The sequence below is a fragment of the Magnolia sinica genome, chromosome 1 (assembly GCF_029962835.1).
Source record: "Magnolia sinica isolate HGM2019 chromosome 1, MsV1, whole genome shotgun sequence".
Lineage (NCBI taxonomy): Eukaryota > Viridiplantae > Streptophyta > Magnoliopsida > Magnoliales > Magnoliaceae > Magnolia > Magnolia sinica.
The window spans coordinates 20,404,660-20,424,468 of NC_080573.1; the positions used below are offsets into that span (position 1 = coordinate 20,404,660).

The 19,809-nt window shown below is 40.2% G+C and overlaps 1 protein-coding gene across 1 annotated transcript in view; it reads right to left on the minus strand.

The window, feature by feature from the left end:
* The window catches only part of LOC131242564 (cullin-4-like), a 61,152-nt gene that overhangs the window by 10,609 nt on the left and 30,734 nt on the right, over positions 1-19,809 (minus strand). The window contains exons 7-9 of the mRNA XM_058241286.1: positions 17,499-17,624; positions 17,212-17,313; positions 17,034-17,087 (exon numbers count right to left, since the gene is read on the minus strand). Coding sequence (XP_058097269.1) covers positions 17,034-17,087; positions 17,212-17,313; positions 17,499-17,624 — 282 coding nt within the window. The remainder of the gene's footprint in view (positions 1-17,033; positions 17,088-17,211; positions 17,314-17,498; positions 17,625-19,809) is intronic.

The window sequence follows — 19,809 nt, forward strand, 5'->3', positions numbered from 1 at the left end:
GATCGTAGTTGGGCAAGTATAGTTTTAAGAACAAAAAAAAGTAAAAATTTAAAACATGGTAGTTTCAGTATTGATTCAGTGAATTACTACAGACAGTTTGAGTTACGCCCGTTTCAAGCTGGACTCCAAGATGTTTTAGGAAATTTTCTAATTATTAGAATGAGTTGAAATTTAATAGAGACCCAGTAGACTTATAGATAGACCTGTAGAAAAATATTGAGAGGAATTTGAGTCTATTAAAGTTGTGAAACAATGACTGGAACAACACTTAGTAAACAAAAAAAAATAAAATCTGTTCAGATCTACACTATGTCGGCCAAATCGGCAAAATTTTCTGAAAATAAAAATAAAAAATCTTCTTACCCTAGAATAGTGATTTAGTTAAATGAGTACTCTATGCATAAAAATATAATTATTAAATTTTTATCCCCTTGCTAAATTAATTTTCCTTCTCGTAGGATTAAATGGCCCCCAAGAAGACTTGTAGTATCCGAAATTTGTTGCCCTTTGCGAGTTCACCTCTCCCTTAAACTCCTGTATCAAATTCGACAATTCTTGAAGAATCCGGGACGACTCTTGAAGAGTAGGATGAGTATAGGGTAAATGAGGATGAAGTGGGCGATATAGGGCAAGTTCCCCCACCACCTCATCCGGTTAATACAGGTGGTGCAGGACCGAGCACTCATTTGTCATTATCTCCAACTACGATGTGTGCTAACTTCAACGGACCTAACATTCAGCCCTGGGATGCATCATTTGGGTTGGTGATTCAGATGGCAGCAATGATGAAACAACAATAAGAACAATTTCCAGCTCAGTGGGATATGTTGACGAATTTGAGCCAGGCACCTCAGAATCGTCGGAATTCTTCACCGCACGGAACAGAACAACCTCGAGAAGTAGATATGCTCAAAAATTTACCAAGCTCCGTCCGCCAGTTTTCAGAGGAACTTCTAATCCATCAGTTGCAGAAGATTGGCGGAAACAAGTCGAGAAGACTTTATAAGCTATGGACTGCCCTGATAACTAGAAGGTCCGACTCACGACATTCATCATGCAGGGCGAAGCAGATGTATGGTGGAAAGCATCCAAGAGGATGGCACCAACTGGACATTTATGGACTTGGAAAGAATTCCAAGATAAATTCCACGAGAAATATTTTCCCAAGGCTTATCGAAACCAGAAGATGGCAGATTTTGCAAACTTACAACAAGGAGCGATGATCATGGCTCAATATGAGGCCAAGTTCACTGAGTTGTCAAGATATGTTCCAAGACTAAATGAAGATTATAAAATAACAAGATTTGAAGAAGGTTATCTGAACAAGATTTTCTTGTGTCGATATTTAGAAGTACTCTAAGATTGTAGATAAAGCCCTTCGAGCCGAGAGGGATTGTGAACGTTTTCTAAAGTCGAAGGTAGGAAGCCAAGGCAGAACCGCGCCAAATCAACAACAACCTTTAGAGAAGAGAGAACGGACGCATGTTCAAGCAGCACCATCAGGAAATCAGGAACAACATTTTCCTAGAAATTGTTCGTATTGTGAAAAATATGGACATAAAGCTCATGTGTGCAGGACCAGACTTAAAGACATGGGAGTAATGCCTATTCAGCAAATACCTCCTAGACTACAACTTCCAGCACCTACTCAACAGTAGTGTCAAGCATCGCGTGTATTACCTTCTAGGCCTCCCCAGAATCAACAGAATAGGCCTCAACTTCCTACATCTCAAAACCAGGGAAATCAGTAAACCAAAATGTAGTCGTTGAAAGCAAGGGTTTGTTATGTTCATTCTATAGCACCAACAGACAAGCTCGAAGATAACCACAATGTCATGAAAGATACAATTAATATGAATGGTATTTCAATTTCTATGTTGTCTGATTCTGGAGCTATAGTATCTTTTGTTGCGTCATCCGTGATAACTCCATTAGGGTTAAAGCCAGAAAGTCTAGTAAAGAAGATTTCTGTGAGACTGTGACGTCTCCCATAGGAAGGCATGTTGCTTTAGTACGATTTGCAAGTCTGTCCCTGTCATATTAAGAGGTATTCCAATGATAGCTAACTTCGTTGTCATGGACATGTCGGGATATGATATTATTTTCGACATGGATTGGCTTACCCCTAATCATGCCAAGTTGGATTGTTACAAAAAGACGGTTAATTTTTCCGTGCCCAGAAGAGAGCCATTTATAATTTAAGAGAAGCAAAGGAACGAAAAGATCGAGCGTGTTATGATATTAATGAATGGAGAGACACCGGAATTGTTTGTGGACCAAATTCCGGTAGTGAGGGAATATCTTGAAGTCTTCCAAGATATACCGGGTTTACCACCTCGCTAAGAAGTAGATTTCTATATTGATTTTCTGCCAGGATCAACACCAATATTTGTCTCCATATCGAATGATGCCTGTCGAAATGAAGGAATTGAAGGAACAACTAGAAGAACTGAAGGCACAAGGATGCATACAACGGAGCGCGTCATCATGGTGTGTACCAATACTCTTCATAAAGAAGAATGACGACACTCGACGCTTATGTATTGGTTATCGCCAATTGAATAAGGTGACGATTAAGAACAAGTATCCCTTACCGTACGTTGATGATTTGTTTGATCAATTAAAGGGAGCTCGATATTTCTCTAAGATTGACTTAAGATCTGGATACCATTAGCTATGAGTTAGGGAGGAAGACATCTTTAAAACGACATTTCGAACACGCTATGGACACTATGAATTTTTGGTTATGCACTTCAGACTAACCAATGCCCCAACAGTGTCCATGGACCTGATGAATAGAATATTCCATCCATATCTGGATAACTTTATCATTGTATTCATTGATGGTATCTTGATTTACTCGAAGACTATTGAAGAATATGAACTGCATTTGAGGAAAACATTACAGATTCTGAAGGATAATCAATTGTATGCGAAATTCTCTAAATGCGAATTCTGTAAGGAGAGTCAATTTCCTTAGCCATATTATCTTAGAAAAGGAATTGCAGTATATCCAGCAAAGATTGAAGCCATGGTGAAATGGGAACAACCCACAAACGTCTTAGAAATTAGAAGTTTTCTTAGACTGGCTGGAAATTACAGAAGATTCATAAAAGATTTTTCGAAGATTTCCGGACCATTGACAAGTCTGACTTGGAAGGGAGTACCATTCAAATGGACCGAGAAGTGTGAAGAAGCTTTCGCTGAGTTGAAGCGACTTCTAACCTCCACTCATATCCTTACTCTTCTGAAAGACGGACTGATCTTTGAAGTATATACAGATGCATCAACAAAAGGTTTGGGTTGTATACTGATGCAGTTGGGTAAGGTCATTATGTATGCATCAAGGCAACTTAAGCCCCATGAGCGTAATTACCCAACTCATGACTTGGAATTAGCCATCATTATGTTCACATTAAAAATTTGGCGACATTATCTGTATGGCAAACGGTTCGAACTTTTTACAGATCACAAGAGTCTTCGGTATTTATTCTCACAGGACCTGAATATGAGGCAAAGAAGATGGACAAAATTTCTGAAGGACTACGATTTTGAATTACTTTATCATCCGGGTAAAGCAAATTTAGTAGTAGATGCTCGAAGCAGAAAAGAGTGTAAGCAGAAGACTATAGCTAATCTGATGGTTCGTGAATGGGAAATGTTGAGTTTCATAAGAGAATTCAACGTCAAATTGAATTTCCAGAAGCAGAGGTTGAGATATGCAATATTAAGGTGAAACCAACTCTTAGGGATCGGATTATGGAAGTACAAGCTAATGATGAATGGTTGCTGAAAATGGTAGCCAAACATCAAAATAATGAGGAGTCTAAATGGAGTAATAGGGCAGATAAAGGGATTTGATACCAAGGACGTATCTGTGTACCTAATGTCCCAGAGTTGAAGGACGAGATTTTGAAGAAGCACATCGAACCAAGTTTACTATTCATCCTGGAAGCATGAAGATATATCAGGATGTGAAGAAATTGTTTTGGTGGCCGAACATGAAGAGGGAGATCACATATTATATTTCTCGATGTTTTATCTGCCAACAAGTGAAGTAAGACCATCAAAATCCATTAGGTTTGTTGCAGCCGTTGAAAATACCCGAGTGGAAGTGGGATTGTATTTATATGGATTTCATAGTTGGTCTCCCTAAGACTCAAAAAAAGCATGATGCGATATGGGTGATTGTTGACCGACTGACAAAGTCGGCATGCATTTCCTTCTCATCCCTATCAACTACTTGATGGACGAGCTTGTTAAGTTGTATATTAAGGAAGTGGTAAGACTCCATGGCATCCCTAGTATTATCGTGTTAGATAGTGATCCTCGTTTCACTTTGCAACTCTGGACCAACTTACAGGAAGCTATGGGAACCACTATAGATTACAGTACAACATATCATCCTCCATCCACTGGGTAGACTGACATGTGAACCAGATAGTGGAAGATATGTTGCGCGTTTGTGCCCTCGATTACAAAGGAAGTTGGGATGATAATTTACATTTCACCAAGTTCGCCTACAATAACAGTTATCAGGCGAGCATATGAATGGCCCCATACGAAGCTTTATATGGGCGGCCTTGTCATGCGCCTAATTGTTGGACCGAAGTAGGTGAAAAGGGTTTGATCGGGCCAGATAATGTTCAGGAAGCAACTGAAAAGGTTGATATTATTCGTAAGCGGTTGCAAGCTGCACAAAGCCATCAGAAGAGTTATGCCGATAATAGAAGACGTGATCTGAAGTTCGCAGTGGAAGATCATGTGTTTCTGAAGGTTTCTCTGATGAAGGGACTCACGCGGTATGGTACAAAAGGAAAACTTGCACCGCAATTTATTGGACCATTTGAGATTCTTGAACAGGTTGGAGTAGTGGCATACTGACTGGCTTTATGTAACGTCTCGGAAAAATCCGTACAAAGACCCGAGTTTCACCTCAGGCAGAAATCACTCTGGACCAAATCCTTTAGAAATCATGCGAGAATTAGCTAGTGCTAAACTAGAGTACCTGTGAAGTTAGCACTAATCACTTTAAATATGATCTGCAGACCCAAAATGTGCGGAATCATTACCGCTACATTACCGTAAAACTTGGGATCAATCTCTAATCCTAGTTGCTCTCGGAAGCACACCGAAACTCCGTATCAAACCTGGACCGTGCGTCGAAAGTCCGATTATGACGAAACCATACGGTTATGACCGCCTTGCTGGACTTGACTACCACCTCAGAAATCAAGTCCTAATAGTATCCAGAAACGCACAACTTGAGCTCGGAGCGAAGTGTGTGAGAAACGCGAATACCTTTAGAAAGAGAACTGAAACTCAAGTGAATTAAGTCGTCTCACTTGCGGGCCAAATCTAAGGATTCAGACCGTAAGAATCTGTCCCAATTACACCCTCGGATCAGGGAAAATTTCCAACCCATGTCAGTGCACTTGTGGCCCTGATCGAGTACCGGTGACCATTTAATTGAAACTGGTCCGCCGCGGTCGATCTGTAAATCCGATTAGACCGAAAACTTAGCCTAACCTAGATCTAATGTCAGGGAGCTTAAGTCCGACCGCACGCAGAAAAGGGGCCTCCAGAAGTGCTCCGTTGAGCCGAAACAGATGGGTTTTGGCTATAACATAAGTATACCATGGCCCTGGGGCCATTGAGCTCACGTTTGAGCCTATATAAGGGCCTTAAACCCTCTCTCTCCCTTCACATACGAATTTGCAAACCGTAGAGAGAGGAGAGAGAAGAGAACGAAAGAGAGAGAGAGAGAGAGAGAGAGAGAGAGAGAGTGGGAGATTGTTCTCGGGACTCAATCTCGCAATTCCACGTGCTTAGCTACCACTACCGTATCGCTATTCTGGCGATTCTGATTCTGTTTTCGGGTAAGAAATCCTAACCCTAATATGTTTTAGGGATTCAGATAGGGTATGTGATGAAATAGCTAACCTATTTCATACTATAGGTTGCCGTTGTGCCATAGACGAAGGCGGAGTGTTCAAACTGAATCCGTTACGAGTTTACCGGTGAAAGGTGCGGACTATAAACGTATAGGTTATGGTTTTCAAGGCTTTCAATGTCAGTTAATGATTTATAACCGACTGGGTTGCCGTTTCACATATTAGATACGCTGTTTTCCTCGCTTTACGGTTATATATGAACTATGTTGAATATAGGCTATTCCATGTGTAGGTTGAAATGACGGGATATGTCGGGAATTTGGTTTTGTGCTTGCCATGATTATTCACCGTGAACATGTGATTGTTGAATTGGTGACAACTCCTTATGAAAGGATTTGCCCTAATATAGCTTATAACTGAGTTGTACCGCGTAGGTTGAAGTATGTAGTCTAAGTGTTTGTGGAAATGATTGAATGAGTATGGAATTTGAATCCCTGCTTGCCATGATTATCCGTCGTGGATATATGCATGTTGTATCCGTGACAACTCCTTGGTGAAAGGATTTGCCCTAATACATGTTGTGATCAACATACGTCATGTATGTTGATGTGTGTAGTCTAAGTGTTTGTGAAAATGTCTGAATGAGTAAATATTTAGTAAAGTGTATGTTATATAGGTGTTGAGGTGAGATTCTCAACTACCTTAGCTATGTGTATATATCCCTTCATGTAACTTAGATTAAATTTGTGTGATTTAGCATGAAATGCATTTGTGCAAAGTATGTTTACCTTGTATTTTGTGAAATGTTCAATTGGTTACGTTACTTGAATTAATTGTTTAACTTTGATATGCCTACCACATGTGTTATCCTGTTATATTTACATGCGTTTGGGACTACTACGTAGTCCAGGCTATCGGTAACGGATCCCGAACGAGTGGCTGAGTTAGCTTCGCCACAACAGATGTGTTCGAGGAATCCGAGTCGTACGAAGTTTGTCGACAGTGGTTAGGCCACACAGGGTGCTTACGCACTTCATGTCGATCATCTCGACGTACGCTCCGACCAGTCGAGCTCGTCAAGTAACCCGATTGACCTGATGTATGTTCACCATGTATGGACGCTACTGCTTGATCCTAAGGTACCAAACTCACCAGTGGAAACCCCGTTAACCTTGGTACCTCGATCCACTAAGACTCATGAGCCGGACATGGTGGTATGGGACACTGTGGTCAAGCTGTCGACCTACGCTGAGGCGACGAGCCTCCCCGTAGTGACCAATGAGCAACATCGCCTCGTGAGCCGAATAAGGTAGTATGGGACACTATTCGAGCTGTCGGCCTACACTGATCAGGTGACGAGCCCTTTGTAGTGACCTCGAGCATACTCTGAGACTGCGTTGCGGCGACGAGCCTTTCCATAGCAACTAGAGTATAAACTAGGCCTACACTGATCAGGTAACGAGCCCTTTGTAGCGACCTAGAACCGCAACATCGTATGAGACTAGCTAGGACTGACGACCCTAGAATGGATCATTATTTGGGAAATGATACAAGGGAGATACCTTAGCTTCCCAAAACTACTGTATGAATAAATCTAATTAAGTATTGGCTAACATGAGCATGCACCGCATTGCATGTGCTTTAACAAGGAAGAACACTTTCGGGTGGCTGTCATGCGCGCCGTAAGATGAAGACGCTGAGGGAGTGTAGGCGAGGGCATGCATCATTATCGCATGTCATTCTTGCATTAACAAGAGTATCTAGGACATGTTTGTTGTACTGCTTCATCATTGCTGCTTGATTGAATTGATAACATGTTAACCTTTGCTTTATAGTTCTACTGAGTTGATCACTCACTCCCACGTTCCGGGACGGTGTTTTAAACACTAACCAGACTCTGCCTTAGCCGCAGGTGATGGCGATGCCTACGAGGCGAAGCCAGACTTCGAGGATGACGAGGAGGCATTCTCCTACATGCAGTTATCAGGCAGGTTCATGTGAGCCGTGTCCTGATCGCCGGGCCTACAGGGACACTGACTAGATGCCCTTGCACTGTTGTTCTGTATTTTAGGACACACTTGTATATTCATTTTGATCACTTTGGGAGTATACATGTATATGGTTAACCTGGTGACATTTTCACACTCTGGAGATCTACAACAACTTATACGTTATATTTATCAATCACAATCTTCCGCTTGTGTAAATTTATTCGTCTCTGGAGTGTGATACGCTATTTTGGCTTAATCCCATTCATCTTTAATGCACTAACACGGACAACATTAAATCATCATTATCTATGTTGCATAAGTGATGCGTTGGAACTCGGGAGTTGAGTCTATGCTCGACCCCCGATTTTCAGGGCGTTACACTTTACCTCCTTAATTGGCAAGTGTTCATAATGTTTTTCATGTATTGATGTTGTGGAAGTATGATCGAGATGCTTCCTATGTTATTGGGTGGCAAGACCTCGAGCTACAATAAGATACTTCCTATATAGATAAGCTAGTTCGAATTTTAAACTGTAAGAAGCATGTCTTACATACAAAGACTATACCATTAGTCAAAATCTTATGGTTACATTATGGAGCAGACGAAGCATCTTGGGAATTAGAAGTAAAAATTCACAAGTATCCTTATCTCTTTGATGATTGATCCCAAGTAAATTTCGAGGACGAAATTTTCTTTAAGGGGAGTAGAATGTAACACTTGTATATATATATATTTTTTAAATAAAATTTAATTTAAAATTAGGAGAGAGGTTTTTGGAATTCCATGAGAAATATATTGTGGACAAGGTGGGATGCGAGAATTCATGGTTGTCGACAAATAGAATAGCCTACATTTGAAGCTCACCAGAGGGGTGGATGATTGACAAGGAAGCCATGGCCAAGGGTGCGGGAGCTTGAAAGCAGTGCTCTCATAGATCACTGAACCTTGAACAAGCTACGTGACAGACGATGAGCTCGCGAGAGGCTAGTGTCGAAGATGTGGTAGGGGCATTGATGGAGGGCGATGATGATGAGTTTAAGGTTTACGCGTTGGCACATTTTGGTGATGACATTTGCACATCACATCGGCAGAGTTGTAACGGCTAAGGGACATTTGGTCAGCTTGAGCTAGTGTTGTAGGGCTGAGAAAGCAAAGAGGAGGACATGTGGCACTGCAAGCTACATTTTGACAGAAGCACGCATGCTAGTTTGCCACATGGCGAGCCAGATTTTTCGGTGATTTCTCTCTACTGGAGAATCAACAGTCACTTGTTCTGTCTTTTGAGGCACTCGTGCTGGTTGAGACGTGTGTGGATTACTTAAATTATTTCGCTTGTGTGGAAGAGTTGCTCTCGAGTCACACATGTGACCCCAATCTTGAAATAGTAGTATGGGAAGGCGATCTGTTTCTCTTCATTAAGGCCTTTGGATTAGATCCCAGCCTTGTTGTTGTTGGAGACTTGTTGGAAGAGGAAGATTGGGAAGGAGATAAGGGAGGGAAGCATCTTGAAGCCTCTACTGCAGTCTCAACTTCAGTGATAGTGAACGTCAATAGTGGAGCAAGAAGGATGGGATCAAACGCCAATCCAGTCTACCAAGAATCATGTTATGAGTTATACACGTTCTCACCAAGAAGACCCTATTGAGGAGGGAGCTATGATCCAGGTTGTAGATAATAATGGATCAAGGTTGTAGATAGTCATGTTTCCATGACAAAAAGTATGGCATGGGTCATAGATGCTTTGGAGAATCTAGGCAGAATGATCATGGTAACCTTTGGGGACTGTGAGGAGGATTATGGTGCATTATTTGAATTAAACAGAAGAAGGTCTCTGAAAATTACTACAGTAGAATTGGACTCTACAACTAGGTCGAGCAAGGGGAAGGGAGAGCTTAAGGGGCTGTTGAGTTTGATAGACTATGAGGCCGGTCTGGTGCTGAGAAGCGAGGGGAAGGAGAGATGAGAAAAAGTGGTGTGTTGATGAAGATCATCAGTTGGAATGCCGGAGGGTTGGGTTGTCCCTTAAAACGAGTCCAAATTAGAGAGACCTTTGCAGGAGAAATAAAACTGAGATAGTTTCGCTCTAAATGAAACTGGCTTCTATTGATCTCTCTGCTGAAGGAGCTTTCCACCACAAAGACCATCATTTATAATCCAGAAGCTCCATACTGGGATGATCGTTTAGCAAAACCAACCTTCCCCAATATCACCATGTTTACAATATATAATCCTTCTCCAAAAACTTTCTTCTTCTTTCCCAACAAGCGATAACAACTTCCCTAGTAAACTTGTAATCATGGCACTCAACAATTTGATTTCAAGCCCATAGTATTCTTTTGGCTTGCAAACCTCTTCATAACCAACTAGGTATTATCTATGTATGTCTTTGTTCCCTTTGCTAGAAAACTCTCTTCAGCATTCTTTTCTCCAACCTGTTAATGACGCTTGATGGGCAATGAATACAGACATGAAATACACCAACATATTAGCAAGTGTCACCTTGGTTAAAGTAATTCAACCAGTGAAGGACAAATAATAACTCTTTCATCCTTGAGAGGATTCAAAGGGATTTACTTTCATGTCTCTTTTCCAATAACCAACGAGTGTGCTGGAAAGGCTTGAGGGATTTCATTTGGAGTGGAAATAGATTTGGAAACCTAATGAAAAGGGGGTTTTGGTATTAGAAGGCCGAGGTGTGAATCAGGTTCTGTTGGGTAAATATATGGCGAAGGAGGTTATCAAGTCAGACCCTTGGTTAAATCCCTCTCGCAAACTGTCCGGTGCGTGGAAGGCAATTCAATAGATGCAGCCTGTTTTCAAAGAAGGGATCAGATAGGACATTGCCAAAGGAGCAACAAACCCTTTTTGGAAGATGGTGTGCAGATTGCCCAATACCATCTATGTTTCCATGATCTCTACAAAGCGTCAGTTGAAAAGGACATTTCTATAGAGATGTGTTTTTTAAGAGGGATCATGGTCCGGAATTTGCTCTTCAGAAGGAATCTTGAAGATAAGAAGATAAATTCTTTCAGCAATCTTCTCTCTTTACTAGAAGATTCCTATTAATGGTAGGGACAAAGGAATTTGAAAATGGAATCCCTGAGGTTTGTTTTTTTTCTTTCTGGACCAGTTTTGGTGAGGCTCCTATGGGGCTAATCTGGACAATCATATGTTCTCAAAGAGTCATTGGTTTCTATTGGGTGGCAAGAGTTGATAAGATTCTCACACTGAATCATTTGTATCATTGTGCATGGATGTTTCCCTTGTGCTCAAGCAGAGGGATCTGTTAGTCACTTGTTGATTCACTATTCTTTTTAGGGTGTTTGCAACTCCTTTCTCAGATTGCTTAAGGTTACATTGACTATGCAAGTATTGGTTGTGAACTCCGCAGAGTGGAACTTTGGGTTCAAAACGAAAAGAGGAAAATTGTGTGGCAGTCGATTCTTCCTGCAATTTGGTGGTCTATTTAAAGAGAAAGGAATATCCATGCTTTTAGGAATAAAAGTGAAACCATTCGTCATGTTGTTAATAGGGTTAAAGAGAGGATTATCTCTTGAGCTTTGAGTTTAAAGGTGTCTCAAGGGATTCATTGAGAAGAGGATGGTTAGAGGTTACTGATGACAAAAAAGGTCATCCTATGATTCGATGCATGTTGTCTCCTTGAAATGGATACGGAATCTAAACTTGATGGTAGTTCAAACCATAATCCCAGTCAGGCTGGGATGGGGGGGTTATTGGGGATGACTGTGGAAATATTCTTGCACTTACACAGGTCCTATTGGCAGACCTGATTCTAATGAGGCTGAGGTTCAGGCCATTTGGCAGGACATGCATGAGATCATCCATCTTTAGGCCCTTACATTATCAAGGGAGATTTGCGAATGCCATTAATTTAATTGCATTGTCAGTCGATTTTCTGTGGCATCTCTCTTGTTGGATAGAGGAAATTAGGAACATGATGGGGACCGTCTCAGAATACTTTAATCATGTAAATGGATCTAATGATGTGGCTGATTACAAAGTCAAGGGTAGTGAAGTACAAAGTTCTGTTCATGGAGACTCCCTTAGCCTTTTGCAATATTTTCCTTTTTAATGAATTTTTGTCGTAATCTTAAAATTAAAATAAAAAATAAAAAATCAATGACTCTTCCATCCTAATAATTTCTGCTCAACCCTTTCCGCCACCATGTCCTAAAGATGCCTAGCAGGCTCACTGATGCAAAGGAGAAGATCACTTGCAAATAACACTAGCCTTTCCTGCTAAGTATACACACATGCACGATTAAGGCTCCATCTAGAATCCCACGACCAAAACAAATGCACCTTGAGCATTAGAAATTACTCATCCAACAACTCGTGGAATCTGGACACTGAACCCATTGTCAAGATTTTGCAGACTTCCAATCAAATTTATGGGTCTAAAGTCCTTAAGACACTTGACCCGGCAATAAGGACACACTGATATCCTTTGAAAATCCTCCTCTCTCATAAAATTGAACTAAAATGGCCACAACTCCTTCTGTCTGGCCCAGAGCTTTGTTTTTGACTGGGTTCTTGACTGCTTCTTTCGCTTCTGCCTTCTGGAAAGGTCTTTCCAACCAAGCTCCCTTCCTCCGACATCATGATTGAAGGCCAAGTTGTCCAACTTTTGTCGAACCCAAACCTCCTCAGATAAGATGTTATAGTAAAAAGTTAAAACTGATGATCATGTACGATTAGCAAATTTCACTTCTACTTTTCTCCATTTAGAAATAAATTGTGAATGTGATTGCTTCTTCTTCTTGCATTAGCAACATGGGAAGAACTTTGTGTTTCTGTCCACATTTCTTACCAAACTGCCCTTGACCTTTTCCTTTTCTTCCTCTTTTTCAAAATTTAATTTTAACTGATATCTCATTTGACCTCCCAGACTCTGGAAACAGGGCCTTCTTGCCCTTTTCTGTCAATAACTTTATTAGATTCTAAGACACTAGCCTTAGCTTTCTACACTAAACCAGACCGGTCCATTTTCCTCTGTTTAATTTTTCATCTTCAAAATCTTCAGGCCCTGTTTGTTGCCACTTCAAAATGAGTTCATCTCAGTTTTGTTAACAGAATTTATAGAGATTTTATTAAGGATTAAAATCAATCTTGTTAACCCATAATATATATAACTATGAACTCATACATAAACACTGTTATAATGTCATGCCACGTGGCTCAAACAAAAGAGTACTCTGGTAGTCCACAAGACACCAGAAACTGAATGCCATTGCTCACACACACACACACACACACACACACACGCGCGCGCGCGCGCGCGCACACCCACACCCACACACACCTACACCCACCCACACGCACGCATGCAAACCCCAAAAATCAACCATTTTTGAAACAGCATCTGATTTGTTTCTTCTGATTTTGAAGCGATCAAACTCTCAAGTCTTCCCTATCCAGAGTTTTCTTCTCAACAGCGTTACCTAGACATGTTTGTCATGGGCACACTTCCACACAAACAAATAATAATTTAATTTTTTTTAAAAAAATACAGCAATGAAAACATTAAAAATAAAGAAAATTAGAAAATCATATTCACATTAGTTCAAATAAAATCCAATTACTCATAGTCTAAAAATAATTGAGCAACACAAAATAAATAAATAAAAATCACAAATGATCATCTAAAGAAATAGCTTTTTGTATGAACATCACTCACTCTCTTAAAAAATTAAAAAACCCTAAGAAAAGAACAAAAACAACAACAAAGCTTGTGCTTTCTTATTATATACAAAGTTTGTAGACTTGTAGTTTTTTGTTATACGGCTCATGATTCACAATACCTATAGTGAAAAATGAAGTAAAATCTATAGAGTGGGAGTATTGGGGTGGTGTTTCAACTTTTGGGTTGGTGATATCAAACTCACGACTCCAAGGGCATTTTTGTCTTTCTCATAAATTGCAGCGAGGATTGTCTCTCGGAGTATAAACGGTCTCTTGTATGCTAAAGAGTGTGTAGAGAGAAAAAGAAAGCGGTGGACAGAAAAAAAAGAAAAGGGGGTTTTCTTTGGGTGAGATTTCACAAGTTGGAGATTCCTCCAAGGGTTTCTTTTCATTCCTTCAACTCACAGAAGCAACATATGTGTTTCTTGACGGTAGATTGGGTGCTTTGAAATAGCAATGATGATAGCATGAAAGGGGGATTTTGTGGTTCTTTGTCGTTGTCTTTGGAGGTGGAAAGGGAGGTGATTAGGCATAAATTTCCTCAAATTAGTGAGTATTTATTTCTCTACACCAAGGTGTAATTTCTTCCTAAAATAGTGGATTCATTTGCTTGCCACTTTGCCCATGAATGTAGCCCTTTGTTTTAAACCACGTAAACCTTTTGTCCCATGGATGATGGATTTGTGTATTAGTGCCTTTTTCCACCTTATTTTCTCTCATTTTTTGCACATGATTCTTGGCAGTGTTGACAGTTGTTGGTTGTGCAAACAAGGTGTTTGGGTTTTTGCTTGAACTGGTGAGTGATGGTGCTGGCAGCAACAAAGAGCAAATCCTTAATGAGTATTTCTTCAACAATTATATTTGGACACCTCAGTTGAAGTGTTCAACACACGACACTGCCAGATGACATCAGTAGGACACTTAGTCTGTACATATTTTGAATGGGATTCAAGCATGAACTACCAACCCCAACATTTGGTTGCTAAAATGAAATCACTTGTCTCAACAAGCCCCATCTAAGGCCTGCCCAATCTACAATCTTCATCGACAAAATAGTCTCCAATCTTGTTGTGATGAGAACAGGGATATCTAGCATCATACACTACACCACAAATGAGGCTTCAAATTGCCTTTTTTCTACCAAAAGAAAATCTACCCATGTCACACTACATGTACCTTTTGATGAACATGGATCCAAATTTTTACTACTTCCCATTTCTCCCTACTAGCATGTCCGCAGCTATATCTCAGCAAGAATGCCCTTTATCTGGCATAACAACCCCTTCCCCCCCTCCTCATACCCCTCTTTCTCCAGCTTTGTTCTTAAATAACCCAAACTCTCGGATCTTTTGCAAGCCAGCTTTGGACCATACCTTTGGCAAAACAAACCTTTAACTTCTCCCCTGCAACTATGCAACCATCCAGACCTTCAATGGTAGCCTCAACCTCAACACCAACCTCGTGCCTGAAAAAGACAAAACCACGGCCATAACTCGATAAACATAATCATCTAATCCTTATCCCAACTAAATAGGGTTAGCTAAACAAATTCCGTTCCACCATTCAACCATATCAAGGACCATATCCTCAGTTAAACCATAGTTATGAAATCTTTTATGACTACCTCCAGCCACGTCCTTTTGGTCCTCCCCTTGCCCTTTTAGACCCTTGAACTTAAACCAAATAAACGTTTTTCTAACCAGTGCAGTTCTTAGCCTTACTTGCACACAGCCTACTCCTAAGTTTCTTATTCTTCTTGTCCTTGTTCTTCTTCTTCTTCTTCTTTGGAGATGACGAATTCATCCACCATCATCTAAGCCTTATCCCAACTAATTCGTAACTAATTGGGTATAGACACATTAATAACCTTCCACTGGAATTTTGGAGTTTATTCTTCAATCAAGTCCTCTACGAAAAGCAAAAGACCTTATTCTAGAGACACGAGGCTCTAACAAAGGATCTGTTCCTTACACCACCACCGTCTTCCAAAGAGGATGTAGAGAGACGATAAAATGAACTCTTATTAGGCCCGAATTCCATGGAGTTGCTCCTTTCATCTAGGTGGAGGAACCCCTCAGTAGGTGATGGAATTTGAATTCTTGTTAGTTCATGGCCAACCTAGGACCTTGCCGTGTGGATGGATTCCTTCAGGATGATAAAAGTTCAAATTCATGTCTTTCTCTGAACTTGCATGTGTGTGGATTCTTTGACAGTGCAGGATAAAGACCTCAGATAGGGCTTAATGACCTTTTCAAATAAGTTCTCTATGCTAGGGCTTAAGGACCTTTTCAAGTTCTCTATGATTAGGTTTATGGAGTTTTCAAATAAGTTCTCTAAGATAGGGCTTAAAGGCATTTTAAAATTTGTTCCCCAAGATGGGAGCTTTTCGCATCAGGCAAGAAATGCCTCCGGGCAACCACCACTAAGGGTGGAAATGGGCTAGGTCGCCCAGCCCGGCCCTGTAGGGCCAGGGCCTAGGCTTGAAATCAAGGCATGCCTCTATCCAGGTCGGTTCTAGGCTACTGATGAGTGACCCAGCCTGGACTGTTGAACCAATCCAATCATACAGTGGGCAACTATTATACGAAAAGAATGGACAATTCAAAGACACTTGCATGCAGTCCTGATTCACTGTACACGGATATTTCACAAACACTGCTTGATATGTGTCATGTTTCAATGATCAAAACCTGTTTATATGCTGGGACTCATTGTAGATGGAGGATAATCCCCCCCCCAAAAAAATTAATAATAATAAAATAATAATAATAAATAAAATAAAATAAAAAAATCCTAGATTGGATTATTTCAAACCTTTGATCATTTAACTCTTTTCATTACTAGGCCAGCCTTGTAAAGCTAGGTCCTTTTCACCCCGATTAAGGATGGAACCAAGGCTTAGGGGACTAGGGTGGGCGACCTTGGCCCATTGCCACCCCTAACCACAACTTACTTCTGGTGAGTCATAACTTCCTCCTTCAGTAACTTTGCAAGTGTTAGTGAAGACCGACATGCCTCCCCACTTGTACCAGCTAAAGAGATTTGTCAGGGTTCTGCTAAGCTTCGACATTTCCCAATGTGGGAGACTACAACACCAAACAGAGAATGGATTGATGTGCAGAAGGAGAAGAAAAGTCCAAGAATACTTGTTGCCAATTTTGAGAAATTGGTTTCTTTGTTTAACATGATTTCATCTTTAGGGATGTTTTTGTGCCTCTATTTGGAATGTTGAATAGCTTAATATAAATTCCTTATAGCAAGTCATCATCATCATCTTCTTCTTCTTTTTCGTTTTTACATTTTCTTTTTAAATCTCAAACAACATTAAACTTGCTCCATCAACAAGAAGACACCAATATTTTGTGACAAGAGTCCAAGAGCCAAATGGTACATGAACCTCAAATCCTTGGCCAAAGAAAATCTTGGGAAGTTGAAGTTGCACACCTTGAACATTCCTTCGAGCTTATTTGTAAACTGGCTCCCGCATTCAGTCTTGAGCTGAAAACAGTGATGGGAAGTTGTAGAAAAAAAATATGAAACATAAATTACAGAACTGATAAATGTTCAACAAAACAGCTAAAGAATGCATTAACACAACTGTTTAAAGTAATCCAACACTTACCTTAGAAATCATCGACTTCTCAGCATCAATAGATGCACTCTTTCCCAGCAGCAACCTCTTAGCAAGATCCTTCTTGTAGAATGCTTCAAACACATCTTTACCCTGAATTATAAGGAAAGAAAATACACACAACTTAGCATGTAACAGCAAGAACTTCCCTGATGATAAGTGCTAGAACAGACTAAAATTACCAGCACATGAAAGGCAACTAGGAGTATGGATACATTATTAAAGCAAGAGCCCAGAAGTGTGCATAACTAAGAAAAAAAAGACACCCAGTAGCTTACTTGGATAAATCTAAATAAGACCAAAACTTTATCCAGTGTACCCTCCAACTCCTCTTCAGAAGTACCCTTGTTACCAGCACGAAGCTTCTCATCTAGAAACTTAGCGATCAGCTCAGCAGGTCGGTTCTGTTAGAAGGAACAAAATATCACAAAAGCTTGGTTAAAACTAACTGAAGTATAAAAAAGTATGATTACAAAGAATTTCAGGGTACTGAAATATAGGGTGAGAGGGGCAACAAAACAAAACAACTACCATACTAGTACAGGCAATGATGATTGAATCCTTGTGAGAAGATGCTCGATACAAGTCAGATGATTTTTTTAGGTATGTGCTCGAACATCAGAACTCAATGTTGAAACATACTCTGACTACCACTAAGGCATGGGCTCGAATACAAGTCAGATGATCATGAATACTGTTTGAGGATTGTAACTTAGCATTACTCGAATGACAGAAAAATAACCATCCCTTAACCAAAGAATCTCAAACGTATTATTCAAAAATAATCATTCATTGACGTAATCCTCCTTCTCATGTGACTTGGTATTATTCATACGACCAAAAAATTATCATCCATTAACCAAAGATACTCAAACGTATTATTTAAAAATAATCATCCATTGACCAAAGGTTTGGGACCTGGCACTTGGGCCACGTTTAGTATTCATCTCTTGATATTATAAAATACGAACTGCTAACTGATTGTTATTAGTATGTACTTGATATTGGAACAAGTCAGGCAGTGCCAATAATCATTTGCCAGATCTGGATTTCAAACCGTGGCCTGGCTCTTGGGCCGAGTTTAGGGGGCCCAGCCCTGGTGCTTCTTCTTTTTCCTGGATTTCAAGACCAGGCCAGGTCCTTGGGCTAAGTTTATGGGCCTGGACCTGGCATTGGCCCTACCAAGCCGCCTCCTCCTCCCCTCCCATGCCTAGCTCTTCTTCTTCTTCAAGTCCAGGCCCTGGCCTACCAATCCACCTCCTTTATACTATGGGTTTTCAGTTTGTACAAGAAGTGGTCATGCTTGATTTTTGGCCTACACATAGAAGGTTAAGAAGAAAAATACAACAGCCCTAATTCTACTGAAGAAGTTCCAAGATTCGTGGATTGGACACGACTTACCTATGATATCCTTTAATGAAGAACCGATTGCATGCCCAACGAGTACCTTGAGCTCATCAAATTTTGGTTCGGTACATCAAATATGGTACCCACACTGGAACCCAACTCCCTTTGTAGGATCCAAATACAAGTATAACAGTACCCGATCCATTGACAGCCCCACGGAGGATGCATTATGTCCAGTAGAGGCCAAAAGCAACCATAATGATAATGGAGGGGATAGCATCTGAACATGCTGAATTGGATGAGACATGCAGTCGATGATGGGGCATCACAAGTAATGATTGGTTTGAGGTGCCACGTGATTCTATGCTGTATTGAGGATTGGTTGATCATGATTTGTCATATCTGCCACTCTGAATCTTCAAGTATGCCAAAATACATAATTTGGTGATAATGTTTCAAAACTTCTTGTGAAGGGTTTTCTGGTTTTTATATTCTATGATTTTTATGATTTAGCATTCAACAAATTGGAGTTGGTTTCACAACTCATCTCAACCTAAGTCGCATTGTCAACGATATGACTCAGACTCAATGCCAGACAAATTGGGCACCGAAAACCAAGTTTTGAAACCTTGTGATTTGTCTAGTTTGAGAAACTATGATTCAGCCCTGATAATTCTGCCTAAGTAGGCTCAATTTACTAACTAATAGGGGTTTGCCAACTCTAGAAACAGTAACCGGTAGTTAAATAGCATTAAGAGGGAAACTCGTGATATATAAGCAATTAAGATCCATTTTTTTTCTTTACTCATTGCAAGTCGCAACAACTGTTTGCATGATGGGGTCTACCAATGTAAATAAAGAACTGTTTTAGGTACCTCACAGAAAACAATCCTCAAGGTGGAGTTGCACCACCAATGACAGTTAGATCAAAGGGAAGTAAAGAAAACTCAAAGTTTTTATTCATTCAACTATTTATAAATAAAAAATAAAAAATCTTCCATGGCAAAATACTTTTCCAAATGCAAAAGAAACCCTAACCTAGTTCTAACCATTCATTAATTATAATATTAATCGTCTTTTATGACATATTGAAAATAATTAACATACATTTAAATCCCGTCACAGAATCACAGCCCTTCCATAAATCAGTCAAGGCTCACTCAATTCATACCAAATCACATGGTCTTGGGGTTGTTTGGAAGTCAACTTAATAGACCTTCAAATCAGACCAATTTCTAGTCA